At 42.9% G+C, this 16735-nt stretch overlaps 1 protein-coding gene across 2 annotated transcripts in view; it reads left to right on the top strand.

The window, feature by feature from the left end:
- Positions 1–11373, top strand: part of MFSD4A (major facilitator superfamily domain containing 4A) — a 45279-nt gene extending 33906 nt beyond the window's left edge. For both annotated transcript variants that reach the window (XM_065591505.1, XM_005306424.4), the window contains exons 6-10: positions 2265–2438; positions 5101–5248; positions 5871–5941; positions 7874–7994; positions 10189–11373. In XM_065591505.1, coding sequence (XP_065447577.1) covers positions 2265–2438; positions 5101–5248; positions 5871–5941; positions 7874–7994; positions 10189–10253 — 579 coding nt within the window. In that variant the 3' untranslated portion in view covers positions 10254–11373. The remainder of the gene's footprint in view (positions 1–2264; positions 2439–5100; positions 5249–5870; positions 5942–7873; positions 7995–10188) is intronic.
- The last annotated feature ends 5362 nt before the right edge of the window (positions 11374–16735 follow it).

Here is a 16735-nt window from a genome sequence, read left to right as displayed (position 1 = left end):
AATTACCAGCTGGGCCAGAAAAAGGCTCAGAATTGCTCTATAGACTGGGGGTTAGGCTGCTGATCGCCAAGGGAGGAGACGCTGCTTCAACTCCTTCCTCTACCTGTTAAGAACAGGTTTAAAGAGGGAGCTTCTTTTCTCTTGAGGCTGTTCACCTTTCCAGGGGCCGGCAACCTTTCAGAAGCGGGGTGCCGAGTCTTCATTTATTCACTCTGATTTACTGTTTCGCGTGCCAGTCATACAATTTAATGTTTTTAGAAGGTCTCTTTCTATAAGCCTATAATATATAACTAAACTATTGTTGTATGTAAAGTAAATAAGGTTTTTAAAATGTTTAAGAAGCTTCATTTAAAATTAAATTAAAATGCAGAGCCTCCTGGACCAGTGGCCAAGACCCAGGCAGTGTGAGTGCCACTGAAAATGAGCTCGCATGCCACCGGTTGTCTACCCCTGAACTAGGCCAAAACAAGCCTTGGTTACAAGAAGGCCTGTAGAGCCTGGTGGTTTGGGTGTGCGCATTGGGTACTAGAGAGCCTGGTTCAATCCCTCGCCGCTTGAGAAAGATTTAGCACAGCACTATTCTTTCCCATTGAAGTAGTTCTACTTAAATTAACTATTAAATGGTCCAAAGCAAAGGTGATTTGCAAGCAGCCCTGTATAGCCTGGTGGCCAGGGCCTGCACCTATGGTGTTGGAGAGCCTGGGTCCAGTCCTGAAGGAGCTAGGATTTGAGCCATGTGTATCTTTCCTCTTGAGGCTGTCTCCACTTTAGTTAACTATGAACTGGGCCAGGCAAAGGTTTAGGGTCACTCTATAGTCCAGTGGCTAAGTTGCTTGCCTAAGAGGTGGATGATTGTGGTTCAAATCCTTCCTCTGACTTTTTAAAAGGATTTGGAGAAGGCTGTCCCACCTCCCAGGGGAGAAGTGGGAGGTTCCTGTTTAGGTCCCCTTTCGCTTGTATTTCTGGAAACAGAAGGGAGTTTGAACAGAGATCGCTCACTTCACACATGTGATGGGTGGGGGGTGTAAGTGGGAGGCGGGAGGTCTCCTGGGAGGTGGGAGAGCCTTGGCACAACCCCTTGCAGAGGAGGGGTTGGTCCTGGGGTCTCCCACAGCCTGGGCGGGTAGCCTAAGTTGCAGGGGTACAAAAGAGTGACTTGCTTTTTAAGTGTGCCCTTCACCACGGTCTTCATCCCACAAAAAAACCCACCCTCTGAGCTCCTGCAGGCGCCTCACCTTTACATCTTACTTTAGCCCAATTCATAGTTCATTAAAGTGGAACAGTTTCAAGAGGAAAGGTTGAGAGGGGTGGGGGCCCACCTCAGAATACCTTATAGCCCAGCAGTTGGGCCAGCTGCTTGAGAAGTAGGTGGCTGCTATTCAAATCCCTTTTCCTCAAGCAGCCAGGGGGTTGAGTCAGCCTCTCCCCCGGCCATGGGGGGTACCCAAACCACTAGACGATAGAGTGATTGTCAGGCTGTCTGTGGCCCCATTACTACAGTGGAACCGTTTCAACAAGAGATGAAGAGTAGCCCACATCAGACTATCTCCTATATTAGGGCACTCATTTGAGAGACAACGGATCCCTGTTCATCTCCATCCCTATAAGGGGCAGGGTGGAGGGAGGGTGAAAGAGAGAGAAACAACATTATCCCATTCAGGTGCCCATTTCCATGTGCAGACAAGTGATCATATCCGGTAAATCAGAGGCATGATTCACGGCTCAAGATTTCTAACATGAATTGACGATCCTTATATTCTGAACCTGGGTAAGCATCCCAGCTGTGCTGCCGCTGCATGCACACATCTCCTCGCTGTGCTGTGTCTATTTGCTGCAGCTCAGTAACGTTAAGGGAAGGAGGATACATGCAGCATCCTGTCTGGAGACTGAGGTTCAAAGCCAGACTAGCATAGCTCACAAGGGGAAAAGTTTGTGGTGGCCTGCAGGGGAGCAGCATTGTTTCAGGCCAGGGTACAGCTCTCTAAGAGGTTTACATGGCATCCCTCACTTTCAGAAGCAGTAAGTTTCCCTTCTTTTTCCCTTAGGGATCAGGCCTGCAAGCCCTCCATGGACTCTTACTTGGAGTGTATGCTCTTTGAAGCAGAGAGCAGCTCTTTGTTCTGTGTTTGTACAGCACCTATCACACTGGGGACACACTTATAAACAGTATCACAGAGGACATATTAGAGCAGGCCTGTATTCTTCAGGAGGCTAGGCCTATGAGATGTAAAATTAATACAGAGTGCTGTTTGCTTTCCCTGCAGGGCGAGTACTCTGGGTTCGTATACAGCTATGCAGTGGAGGAACCTCTCTCTGTGGTTCACAAGGTGGCTGGCTACCTGCCGAGCTTATTCTGGGGGTTCATCACACTAGGCAGGCTCATCTCCATCCCTGTGTCCTACCGAATGAAACCTGCAACCATGGTGTCCATAAACGTGGTAAGGCAAACTTTACCGTCACCCTCTGCGGAGCGCTTCTGATCTGGAGGGGAAAGGATCTTCCCCAGGAGTGGACCGAACTAGCTCAAAGGCTTGGTTACTCTGGGTATTCTTGCACCAACGTAGCCACATCTTCCTTATGTGGATATGCTGCACCAGTGCAAGCAGTGATTTGCACCCCAATTTAGGCTAGGCTGCACAAGCACAAATCACCATTTACACCACTGCTAACCTAGTACAAAGAACCCAAGACTAGACAAAGGGCTTAGTCTGAAAACAGTTTTTAATTTTATTGCACTGTTGGTTTCTCTCATAGGCTAAAATCTGACCTACTAGAACTCAGTGGAAGTGTTGAGTGATGTGGATGTCAACTTTATTTACTCTTATGTCCTGTGACAGAACAGCAGAAGACTCAAAGTCCATAATTATTTCAATGCAGCCCACCCTGCCCCTAATTATGCTTGCACTGTCCCTCGGCTTATAATGAAATCGTTCTGTAGAAATAAGTAATTTAACTGAGTGCTCCAACCAATCTATATTGTTGTCTAGTAATTAGGCAATGCCATGATCACAAATGCAAACTAATGCCCATTGGAAGGAATAATTTTAACTACTCCATCTACTTTGCTGGGTTCTAATGAACGCTAATCACTTGGAAGGGGGCTCTGCCTGTCTCCGTGAAATGCTCAGCTTGTAGGAACAGTCAAAAAGCAAACGATGTAAGGATGCGTAAGGAATGGGATAGAAAATGCTCAAGTTATCATGCCCTTATGTAAATCAATGGTGCACCTCCACCTAGAATACTGTTAGCTGTGGTCACCCCATCTCAAAAAAGGCGAAGCAAGATGGACTAGAGACAGGCAACAAAAATCATTAGAGGCCTGGAGAGAGTGTTATGTGACAAGGGATTGAGAAGATTTAGAGTGGTTAGAAAGGAGAGGAGACATGAGAGGTGGGGCAGAGAAATTCCAGCTCTCCTAATCACCCTTCCTCCTAATATAAGAACCAGGGGCAAACAGCTAAAGAGAAACAATTTACCAAGATTTGTGGTGGATTCTCCACCCCTGGCAATTTTTAAACCAAGACTGGATGTTTTTCTATAAGATCTGCTCTAGTTTAAACAGTTAATTCAGGGCAGTTCTCTGGCTTGTGTTATACAGAAGGGCAGACTACATGATCACTGGGGTCCCTCCTGGCCTTATAATTATCAATTTATATAAGGCAATTCATTTAAAATTGGTGGGAAAAGGAAATCTTTTATATAATGTATAGTTAACCTGGGGAATTCACTGCCACAATATACATGTGAGGCTAAGAGCATGGTAGGATAATGGGGAAATGGGATTGGATATTTATGGGTCTAATTTTTCAAAAGTGACTAGTGCTTTCTAAAAACCAAGTGCTTTTGAGGCGTTTCAAATTGGGCACCCAAACACTGAGGCACCTAATCACAAGTCGCTTTAAAAAAAATCAGGCCACAGAAAAACAGCCACATTAAGTCGTTCTTAAAGATTAAGAATATCTGAAGCCAGAAGGCTTCAGAACATAAACCAGTCACTAACTGCATGAATTAGGGAGAAACTTCCCCCTACTGCCAGGTTATTAGTTATTTCCATAGTTATGACAATTCTTGCACTTTCCTCTGAAGTGTTTTACTAGTCACCAGACTAGGTAGACCACTGGTCTGATCTGGCATGACTGAAGATCTGAGGGCTAGAACTCCTGGGTTCTGTTGTTAGCTAGAACTGATTTGGGGGCTCCTTCTAGTCCTATTGAATTTATTGGAAGTTTTGCCTTTTACTTCAATGGCATCTGAATGTGCATTACGCAAGTTTACCCAGAGATAAAAAATTATGTACCTGTTTTAACGGTTTGTGATCACTGAATAAGATCTGTTCTAGAATTGCAATTATTAATATTGTATGTACACACTTTTGACAGTCATTTAGGATTAAAATTTGACTTAACTCTAATATTAAGTTAAATTTAGAGGAATGACTTTTAGGTTCCAGATTGCTCTGTGCGTGTGTATACATGCACACATCTTTAAAACCACCTATCACTCAATCTTGAAGGAATTAAGGGGAAAAAACAGCACCTTTATTTTTGACTGAGATTACAAAATTTGGTGAGAGCTCCCTCTGCTGGGTTGTCACTAGCAATTCAGCAAAACAGCACAGAGTTGTGACTTTAATAACAATTGTGTGCAAATGAGGGAAATCGCAAAAATGTGCATTTAAGGCTCCCTAGAAACACCAAATGCAACATCTCCTAAATCAGAGGGGGCTTGAGAATGATCTTAATTCTTTGTCTAATGAACTTGGGACAGATGGTTTTGCTTGGCTTTTTGACCAAAATCAGATGTAGTTGGCTTATGTCCCTCTAGTGAGAGTATTGAATACTGCATTTGAAGGTGAGTAGACTCTGATCTCTCTAGCTGTGAGCTCAGTCAGTGAATAGGGTTACTACTATGTGACTTGCAGATTATGCCTGTAACTCAGTTTTCAAGAGACAAAGCTCAATTGTCTATCTCAATTAGACCAGATAAATCTATTTCTTTTCCAGTCCCTTAACTAGTCTTTTTAAAAGCCCACTAGAGCCCAGTGCTACCTCGGCATTTATTTTCTTCCCTGAAAGTGACGCTGGGCTTGTTTTGTTGCAGGTTGGAGTGCTTATAACTTTCCTCCTGCTCCTGATTTTCTCCTACAGCGTTGTCTTCCTGTTTGTGGGCACAGCGTGCCTGGGTCTGTTTCTCAGCAGCACCTTCCCCAGCATGCTGGCCTACACTGAAGACATCCTCCAATACAAAGGTGAGCATCCCTATCCCCCGGCAGATTTTGAGCCGAGAAAATACCAGCAGCAAGCCCCTTTCACCTTCCCAAGATCATGCTTTGCAGGTTACCCAGGAATAGCTCTAGCTAAATTAGGATGTTGATTTTCACTACCAGTTACCACCCTGTGGAACCATCCACAGCTCCTGGCTCCATGCACCAAGCTGGTAGGGTAGATATGGGGGGAAATGAAGAATGAATGGCGAACAGGGAACACAGGTACTTCTGCACACAGTGGAGAGTGGGAGGATCAGGTAACTTTGAGCAGGGGGTTGGACTAGATGACCTCCTGAGGTCCCTTCCAACCCTGATCTTCTATGATTCTACTGGTACCCTTGCTGGCTGCAGCCATTACTTTTTTAATATCCTCTGCTGTACGTAAGGAAGCTGAGGGCTTACAGCACAATAGGTTACCCTGCAGTAACTTGTGGTGTATACAACCCTTGATATAATATCAGAATGCAAAAGGGCCACATTTGTGCAGGCTCATGAATGTAGAACAGGTGGGTCTCACCTCACAGAGCTCTAGCCTGGGGACATTCTTGGCCCTCTGAAGCTATTCATTTTGGCAGTTCCCAGAACTTGTACCATTTGTTTTCAGGCTGTGCCACGACGGTGTTAGTGACTGGAGCTGCAATTGGAGAGATGGTGCTCCAGTTACTGGTGGGGTCGGTAAGTGCAGAAAAAAGGAAAAACCCAGGATATGACCTGAATTGACTAGGGTTTTAATTCAAGCACATAGAGAGCTGTGTTTGAGTGAATGGAAGTCTTAAGGCTTGCCTACACAAGATGGGGCATACATGTACCCCACAACAGCCTGCTGCCACGCACTAAAAGTCCCCTAGTGCACTTAGTGGATCAAAGCACACTAGGAGGCGTGTATTGCACGACAGCGGGTTTACACGAACACTTAGTGCATGGCCGATTTATACAATCATGCTCGGACAGTTCTGAAAGCTACATAATCATTCTGCAAGGAAAGAGGGGTCAGTCTTCTGTAGAGAAAACAGGCAATCCAATCAGTGGGAGTTGCTAAGATACACCTACCACCAATTGCTGAAGAGTGCTAGGTATAATTAGAGACATGCCCACTACTGCAGCAGTATGTCTACAGTGGCGCTGTAGTTTCCAGGTTGGGTAAATCTAGCTAAAAAAGCAGTATAGTGATGGGCTAGCTGCCCCACTCCATACCTTACCATCACCAAGCAATGCTACTGTGGCTATAGGTTGTTTTGCATTACCTCTGGTGTTAGGAATTCAGTTGCCAGAGTTTGGAGAACTGCGGAGGCAACATATGCATTGTGTGATGTTCCTTAGAGCAGAAATGCCTGTAGTGGGGCAACTGCCCCCCTCCGATAGGCAGGGGTTAAAAGCAGCCAAGCTAGGCTGATTGGGGAAGCAGCTACAGCTGTGGCCAGCTCAATTAGGGCCCAACAGGCCCTGATAAGAGGGCTGTGGGCCAGAAGCTTGAGGAGTCTCTCTTTCCAGCCCTGGAGGGAGAAGGGCTACCTACCTCAGAGGAAGGTACCTGAACTGGAGCAGTGCTGGGGAATAGGTAGGGTGACTAGACAGCAAATGTGAAAAATCAAGATGGGGGTGGGGGGTAATAGGAGCCTATATAAGAAAAAGACCCAAAAATCAGGACATCTGGTCACCCTAGGAATAGGGCAAGAGAGCTGGGGAGCTCCAGCCTGGTAAACCCCCAGGCTGCAGGCCTTGGTGAAGGCCTACAAAGGTACTGGGGCTGCAGAGATACAGCCTGGAAATAGGTAAAGGCAGTAGGTCCTGCCCCCTTGCCAATGATGAGTGGCCCTTACAGACTGCTGTCTGCCCCAGTGAGTGGGGGCTAGATGATGACTGGCAGTAACCACTGAGGGAAGGTGGGTTTGGGGAGTTGAGGATTCCCCAGGAGGGGAGACCCAGTGTGTGGGGGTACTTTGGGGGCAGAACCTTGAGGTAAAGGGGCATTGGGGTCCAGGAGGGACACAGGGCCTGAGGCAGGTGAGACACGGGCCTGCAGAGGGTGCTCCTTATGCTGGAAAAGAGCTAATTCCAAGATGACCAGCAGGAGGTGCTGTGGCCGTGAGTCAAGCTTAGCTACATGCCCATAAATGTAAATCTACCCAGCAAAAGCTCAACTCCCCACTGTTCTTTCCACCATGAGTTTGTATAACTTTTTATTTGGGGGGAGGAGTAACTAGAGTCTGCCAGGTGGAGAAACAGGAATATCAATTCACCTTGTATCTGGTTCAGGTAGGTCTTGGTTAGGCCATTTCATGGGCAGAGTTTATTTGTAGAACACATATATAATACATGTGCACAAAATGGGCCATCTGTACAGATGGATAGCAAGAGACTCTCTAGAGCCAACACAGCCTGTGAAAACAGATGGGCTTTGGCACCTGCCTTGCAGGTCAACAGATTGGCTTGGCCAGACCAGCAGGGGAAATGGATTCCTGAGCTGAAGGTTCCCCTATGTTAAACAAAGGAACATTGCTAACCTCTGCCAGGCGCTATGTAAACAGCCTGCTGCTCCCTGTGGCTTGCCCTGGTATGAAGCACCTCTCTCACTGTACTTAAGACCCTTATTTTTCTTTACTGCAGATTATCCATGATCAGGGCAGCTACAGTTTCCTGGTTTGTGGGATGATCTTTGGAGGTTTGGCCTTTATGTTCTACACTTTCCTTTTGTTTTTCCACAGGATGTACCCCAAGCCCTCATCAGGTAAGAAAATGCCAGCAGTTAGGCCTACTTTAGAATGACAGGAAAAATGACATGTGCATTAACATACAGCCAGCATGCAGCGTTCCAAGTAAAATGCAAGGAAATGTTTATTTTCCTGCTGTTTCCTGTTCCCTCTTCCTGCTCTGACTTGCCCACAAATCCCTGGCAAACACAAGTCTGAGTCTGCTTTCTTTTCTGATCTGGGAAGACATTAAGCAGGTTTTGGGGTAAGGGAGGAACCATAAACGGAGTGGGATGATAGCTGAGAAACCAAATCATTCTGCTATGTAACTAGTAGAAGCAAGTCCTGACAGTTGCAACCTGAACTGTCTCTCTGGCCTGCTTCCCAGCTAAGCCCAGGAATAATGCAGCCTTCCCTCTGAAAGACAAAAAGCCAGAGCTTGTAATAGTGTTGATGTAACATGCTTAGACTTGGTGCCTCATGACATTTTGTGTAACGAACTAGAATGATATAAAATTAACATGGCACCCATTAAATGGGGTGAGCGGATAGGTCTCAAAACGTAACTGCAAATGGGGAATAGTCACTGTGCAGGTGTTCCCAGGGGAGTACTGTAGGGATTGATTGTTGGCCCTATGCTATTTAACATTCTCATAAGTGACCTGGCAGAAAACACACAATCAGTTTGCAGATGACCCAAACGCTGGGGGAGTGATAAATAAGAGGAAAGGTCATGCACTGAGAGCAATCAAGAGCACTTGGTGAACTGGGTGCAAGCAAACAAGATGTTTTTAATACAGCTAAATTTAAATGTATAATGTAGGAACAAAAGGTAGGAGATACTTAGGTCTGTATTCTGGGAAGCTGTGAGTCAGAAAAAGATTTGGGGGTTGTGGTGGATCATCAACAGAACATGAGTTCCCAGTGTGGAGCTTTGGCCAAAAGAGTTAATTCGATCCTGGGATGCAAGAACAGGAATCTCAAGTAGGAGGAGAGATGTTGTTATACCTCTGTATTTGGGACTGGGTGACTGCTGTGTCCAGTTTTGGTCCCCACAATTCAGAAAGGATGTTGATAAATTGGAATGAGTTGCAGAGAAGAGCAATGAGAATGATTAAAGGATTAGAAAATATGCCTTATAGAGACAGATTCATAGAATATCAGGGTTGGAAGGGACCTCAGGTGGTCATCTAGTCCAACCCCCTGCTCAAAGCAGGACCAATCCCCAGACAGATTTTTGTCCCAGATCCCTAAATGGCCCCCCCTTAAGGATTGAACTCACAACCCTGAGTTTAGCAGGCCAATGCTCAAACCACTGAGCTATCCCTCCCCCAAGTGCTCAAGGGATGACATGATTAAGTCTAAGTATCTACAATGGGAACAAATATTTAATAATAGGCTCTTCAACCTAGCAGAGGAAGATATAACACGATAAAATGGCTGGAAGCTAAAGCTAGACAAATTCAGACTGGAAATAAGGTGTAAATTTTTAAATTAGTAATTCATCTTCGGAACAATTTGCCAAAGATTGTGGTGGATTCTCCATCACTGACCATTTTTAAATCACAATTGGATGTTTTTTAAACTCTGCTCTAGGAATTATTTTGGGGGAATTCTATGGCCTCAGTTATATGGGAGGTCAGACTAGATGATCAGTGTGACCTAATCTGGCCTTGGAATCTATGAAGTGCCTTAGTTGCAAACTCTACCTTCCAAAGAAAGCAGCCTCCCATCTAAAGACAGCATTGGTAAATTCTATCCAGGTGAGAGACGGGGCGTTTCCTATGTTGTCTCTGACACAGTGGGCTGTTACAGCACCTTTTGCACCAAGATCACTGTTCCCCAAAAAGGGAACTAAGCCTCACGGCACCCCTATGAAGTAAATCCATTTTGAAAGCAAGTGAAGAGAGGTCCTGCACAATTGTGACTTGCCCAAGATAAGTCAGGCAGCCCCAATGCTGGGAATAGATTCAACTCCTGCTGTAAAAACCATCCGACACTCCCCTTCACTGATTGGCACTAGGGGTGCCTCCCAAAATTAAATGCTGCTACCTCTCGAAGGCAGAGGAAACCACCGCTGCACCAATAACTTCAAGAACTACTGCAAGTAGGTATCCAATAGAGCAGAGGGTCTATTTTATGCATTTTCTTTTAAAGCGTGTTAGAATGAATGAATGCTCATTGGTTCTGCACAAAGTGTCTACTGACAGGTGAACTAATCTTATTTTGCAGAGGTAGCTGTCTCCTCACCTGACAAGCCAGCAATGATGGGTGACTCTGGACTTTATCAGGGCTAAAAAGAAGGCATAGCCCTGGACATTGAGTTGTATGTATTTGCAATAAACACAAATCATCAAGCGTTACTAGGAAGGATGATTTCACACTAATTACATGGCTAAATTACCTGAGTTTTCTGCAATCAAAAATGTTAAATTTGAAAACCAACCAAACATCCTAAGTCACCTTGGGAGGCTAAGTACAGCAAGCAGAAGTTGCTTGGGTCTGTTATGCCACTAAGATGAATGTCAAACTGCAGAATCCTGTATCCTGGAAATCAGCAATTTATGGCAGCTTGGTGAAGAAAAATTGTGAGCAAGCTTCCCTACAGAGGATAGGCTGGAAGTTGTAAGTCTATTACTGTTTCATGTGTCATATTTTGGGTATCACCTGGTTTAGAGTTACTATAACCAATAGGTTTCTCTATTGTGTAAGCACGGGACCCATTTTGTAGCCATGGTCCTGACAACCTACAGCACCAATTCTAGCTTTCAATTAATACAGAACAACCCTCTGCATAATGCTGTGCTGCAAGAGTGGTTCAGAATTAGTTTTCCAGCAACCAGACCTGTAAGAGTATCCAAGCTTCAACTGTGCTCCCAAAGGGGAGATCACAATATTAGCGGAAACACCAGGAGCACTTTGATAACAGGATCCATCTATATTACACAGTATCAGATATGTTCATTACAGCAGAGCCTTAATCAATAGGCTCTAGCATACTAAGTATTTAAATTAGCTACATAGCAGAGGAAAGAATGAGTTTTGCTGGTTTATTTTTGCTTAAGTCATTGGTAAGCTGCAAAAGTGTCTGGTGCAAGTAGCAGTATTTTAGGGAGGTTTGCAGTCTAGCTTTTATCTGAAACCTTAAGCAGGTGCATCCAGGCTCCACCTCCACCCATTTAATCTGTGCAATATCCACTACAAAAGGTGCCTTCCATGAGATAAACTCTAGAGGTACTGTATACCCCAAGAACGATCTGTTACAAGACAACACTAGCAAGTGTAATGATGCTAGCTTTCTGGAGATACCTTGGGAAAGTTTGAAGAGATGTAGGCTTTAGTGTGATTGTATGTGGATGTACATATGTATGTGTGTATATAAAGCAATGTTAATTAAAAGTGATTACTATATTCTCACTAGGCTCTGAGTAACTGTTACAGGACCCAAATGATTTGAACCAAACCCATTCCGTCCAGACAACCTCTGAGGCCAAGATTAACACTGGCTCTCAAATAAAACAATTACAATTGTTATCTAGAGCAATTTGACTTAAGCCCTTATTTATTCTGTGCAATATGCACCATTCGCTTTGGAATTCCAAACTGCAGTACCCTCCATCAATCCAGTTGCATGTGCCCTTTGGAGTTTGTATCCCACCAACCATTTTCCCCTATACTTAACAATGCAAAATCTCTTCCCAGAAAGTTCCCTTAGGAGGTAGTACTTTTGTAAAACTAGTATATGGTCATACATATGTAAAGCTGAGCGCACACTAGCCCTGACCAAAGAGAGGTAACACAATGGAGGTGTTATATTAAATATGAAATAAATAGTTACTCACAGGTGTCCTCCAGAAGCACAGCTTTTAGTTAGTGGGACCTTTACTCCTTCATATGAAACTGGAAATGCACTGTAATTCCTCTGTATCACCACCTGATGCCACTCTTACTCTGCACATGGTTCAGTGAGGCAGGACAGCAGGTCTTAGTAATTGATTGTTCTACAAATACTCCCCATTACACTGAATAGCTGGTATTAGGGTGTATTTCAAACATCTCTTACAGTATAAAAAACCTTCTTTAACAGAGGGCCCAAGATAAGAGATTCTTTCCCACCCTCATAGGACACTGGTCCTCAGACATGCCTCTTTCCTGCGTTTGGAGGGGGGCGGGGGGGGAAGAAGAGTCAACCACCTGTCTCTGCAGGTACAACTGGGCTGATTTAGATTATGCACTAACACAATACAAGATTAATATGAAATAACAGTAAAAATCCAGTCATTTGCTCTCTTCAAAGGAGTCTACTCCAAATAAGACATTACCTGTACTGGAGAGCCTAGTATTTCATCCTTAAAAAACAGAGCTTGGTCTTTGCAGGGTGATGGCAGTAGACTAAATACTGTTGCCAGGATGCAATGTTTCACATTCCCTAGCACTATAAATCCAGCTTTTTACCATCTCCAAATCCTTAAGAAGAGTGCTGTGATTGGAGATCTTACCTAGAGAACAAAATTGACCTCTACCCAAAGGATTGTGCAATAGGATCTTTACCTCTGCTAGACAAGATGCCAGTAAACACTTGAAGGTAATGGACATTCCTCATTATCAGAGAGCTAATTAGTCACAGTTGCTGTACGGGTGAGTTTCCTCTAAAGGAGAGAAGATCAAGGACTTTGTTAAAAATATTTATTTAAAAAAATACAATTGTTTTTCATGTCTGGTTGCAGATATCTATTAACATATGATTGACTTGAATAGTTTGCTACAATGCCTTTTTTTAAAAGCCAGCTTGCATTATTGTACAAAGCAAATCCCTCTGTCAATTATTACACAAAATAGTTTTCCCCAACCATTCCCTACCCCATTTTTTAAAAAAACTGCCATACACTATATTTTCTTCTGCACAGAAGCAATAGACAAGTCACCTGATTCCTCAGGGAAGACCTTCATTACGTTTGCATGGACTTTAGCTAATGCACCAACTTTTAAAGCAAAGTGTCACTGCAGTGCAATTCCTCAACGATTGACTCTGCACCTTAGAATTTAGTAACTTTGCCCCAATAATTCTTCTCAAAGCTGAAACACACAAGTGCATATCAGCTGTAGTCAGTGTCTCAAATTCCATCGTATCAGTTTTGATCACATCTTAACATGCTGAAGGTCTCCCTAATCTCTTATGCAAGGAGGGTAAATAAAATCAGGTTTAGTAACACTGAACAGTTTCTCAGAACTTTGGCTATTTATGCACTTGCATTACATACCAGCATTTTTTTTTAACAGCACAATGGCATTAAGATACTGGATATTATAAAAGTACAACTTTCAAAAGAACAGAGAGTTACACTAAAAAGCTACTTTATTCCCAGTTAAGTTTACCCTAGTGTAATCAGAGCACCAGGACTGTCTAAGATTACAGTATTTATCCCAAACTAAGAGATCATGTGTAGAATACATAGGAGGTTATCAGATCTACACAACTCTGCCCCAGAGCAGAAATTTGCTTTATCTGCTGACTCTGTATTAGATTAAAGTGCAATTCTACTCTGGAAAGAAGAAGTGAAAAATGGCATCTACTGCCCCCTGCGTATTCAGGCAGAGCTGCTGAGTTTAGTGCTGAAGGTTAGATTTTACCACTGTGGGCTCTGCAGAGCCAGAATTACAGGCAGGAAGATGGGTTCTTTTCAGAGTTAAAAAAAATAAAATCAAATTACAGGGGGATAATTCTGCCCTCTGTTCCACGAGTTCACCATCCGTGAAGACAACAGGGCTGCATCAATGAAAACAACTGCAGAGTTTAGGCTACAGACATCACCCACAGGGGCTGAAACACAAAGAAGAAAGGAACCCAGCTCAACTTTCAGATCCTAGTTTGAGTTTACAGGTTCCCCCCCCCCCCAACTTGTAAACAAAGCAAATTTAAATCTGAAGTTACTGACAAACATTGAACCTATTCTACTTCATTAATTTTAAAAAAGTTACTGTGCCATGTTACCATAACTGACCCTGTTGCTTAAGTTCTCCCAAAATTAACTCATGTCCCCCTGCTCTGAGCCTTTTAGATAAAAAGCTACAGGGCCAGATTCTCTGCTGGTGTACATCAGCTCAGGTCTACTGGCGTCAATTATTCCAAGTTACACCAACTATAGATCTGGCCCACAATGCAAACTTTCCATCAAGAGAGCATCAGCTTGCTCAAAATACCCCCACTAAGTCTCGTGCTCATTAACTCTCTCTAGAGTTTTCTGTCAGTATTTCCTGCTGCCTTAATACAGCTCAATGCAGATAGCCAGTGCTCAAGTCAGTCCTTCCTCACAATACAAGTGGAGAGTTTTCTTGTATGCTTATCTCAAATCACTAAGACTATACATCTCAGCTATACACACAAAAGTAAGAGGAGGGATAAGCATTAAATACACAACTGTACCTATCACAAACACTGTGACGTATATAAGGCCATCTGGTAACACTGCAATAAAAATACAAGTTTTTAAAAGGGAACTTCTGAATATGACTTTTTTTTTTAAAAAACTATAGAGAATAACCGCAACAATGGTTACAAAGAATTAACATTAAAATCTAGCACATCATATAGAAAACTTTGTGCAACTGAACAATAGCAGAACAAAGTCAACACAACTGTATAAAGCAGTAGCCTATAGATTTAAGACTTCTAGCCAAAAAAAAAAATCCCCAAAACTAACAACCAAAACCAAAACCCCCACAATACATCAAGGAACCTACTTCCAAAACTGGGTATTTTAATCCTTTTTCTCTCCCTCCCTCTCTCACACACACACGCACGCAGTACAAGTTTTAGAAACCATGCAAAGGCCATTCAGAAAGCCGCCTTGTGTGAAATTGTTGACAATAATAGCTTCCAGTTATTACTATAGTGCTCCTTTAAGTATTGCTCAAGGACTGAATGAGGCTACAACAGAACTCCTGCCAACTTCCCCCCCCCATCAACACCATGCCACTTAAAGTCATGTCAGTATCTCTGTTAAAAGATCTGTGCTTTCCGGAGGTTCAGACTTCTGCTGTTAAGCCATTTGCTTTGCGATGACCCTTCTAATGCAAGGTCTCAACTGAGAGGCAATTATTTATTTCCAAGTTTATGTCCAAATTTAAGGTCTATGAGGATAAAACTAATCAAGGACCAATTTAAGACACTTTTGGGGAGATGTACATCATGTCAAAGACAGATTAAAAAAAATAAAATTTGGCAAGCAATCAGCCCATAATATGGCACAATAGATTTTAGTACTTATTTCTATTTTAAAAAATAATTGAAATGTGCAAGACATTAAAAAGTGGCAACTGCCAAGTGCAGTATTTATTTTTAATCTATATCTTAAGCATTATTTATATGATACAAGTCTGGAAGCTGGTCTAAAAAGTGAACATATGTCCCTCAAAAAAAATATATATATATATATATATGCATATTCATGAGATTAGAGCTGTTCCAGACAATTAAATAACATGCATAAAAACAAATCTTCAACTGTCAAAAAATTGTGCATTTACCCAGGTGACTGGAATAACTTCAAAGTCAGTTACTGTGTTCTACAGCATTCTTTTGGTTAGAGGGGGCGGAATTAAGTTTAATATTAAATCTAGTTAACATACAGGCTTTTGTAGAACCATCTAAGTTAAAACTGACATCGTGAAAGAAGGAGACGTACAATGGTGTGCATGTTCACAAACGAAGGTCAGGTTTTGCTTGGTTTTCTTACCAGGTGTCACGTTTTTAAAAGCATGGTCACTGTCAGCAAAGCTGTGTCCTCCAGAAAGGATCTGCACTGACTGTTCTCTGATATCAATATGTTCATTTCACAAGCCAAAGTCATGGCTTTTCTAACTTCAAGCTCCATCAGTCATCTGAAGATAAAGTTCTGTTCTTTCTGCTTCATGAACCACCAGAGACAGAGCCAAAAAATTGAAACAGCAAACCAGTTGATGCACAAGGCAGACTGCAAGGCTGCTTTCTTTCCTGTAATTACAATTGCTCTGGAGTGCCAAAAGCATTACGTTCTTGTTGCTGATAGCAGGTTATGGGGAGAAGAATGCACAAACAAGGTGTCATCTTGAAAGACTTTTCTCTGTACTGAACCACCAGCCTTTAAAAGAGACCCTATCAAGAATGACTAGCTCACAGCATAGCCATTTTATTACCTAGTAGAAGTCTCTCACTAGGCAACTCACTGCCATGACCCAACACTTCCCTTAATTGGAACATCTTTAAAAACAATAGTCTTCAAAAACTGCATATAATATTAAAAGAATAAAAGCAATTGTCACTGTACGCCATCTGTAAATCTTCATTTGGCAGTGTTTGTACTGAAAGGACCAAAGCTTAGCATTTTACATAACCACCACCACTTAAGCCACTGGCACTAGCCAAATGCTTCCACATGAAGTGAAAGTTTTGCTAATACTGTCCAGAATAAGCAGCAGTCACCAGTATCCACTATCATTAAGTTAAAATCAGTTCCTCAAGAGACTTCCTATTTAAGCAGGTCACCCTGTACCTTTTTATTTTTCAGGTATCCTAAATCAGCTTCCCAAAGACCAGGATTGCAACAGTGATGGCATTTTCAACTTTGCCAGTGGGTCCTGGGTTTTCTTTACAATAATGGACATATTATGCCCTGGGCGCCATTCTTAAGACAGAATAAAAATATACATAACCCTAGGTCTCAGAGACCAGAATTTAGGTATATTTCTTGCACAAGAAGGAAAGATGCCAAGCAAAATCCTTGCAGATAGATACCCACAA

The sequence above is a fragment of the Chrysemys picta genome, chromosome 4 (assembly GCF_011386835.1).
Source record: "Chrysemys picta bellii isolate R12L10 chromosome 4, ASM1138683v2, whole genome shotgun sequence".
Classification (NCBI taxonomy): Eukaryota; Metazoa; Chordata; order Testudines; family Emydidae; genus Chrysemys; species Chrysemys picta.
This window is presented reverse-complemented; position numbering and strand designations above follow the sequence as displayed.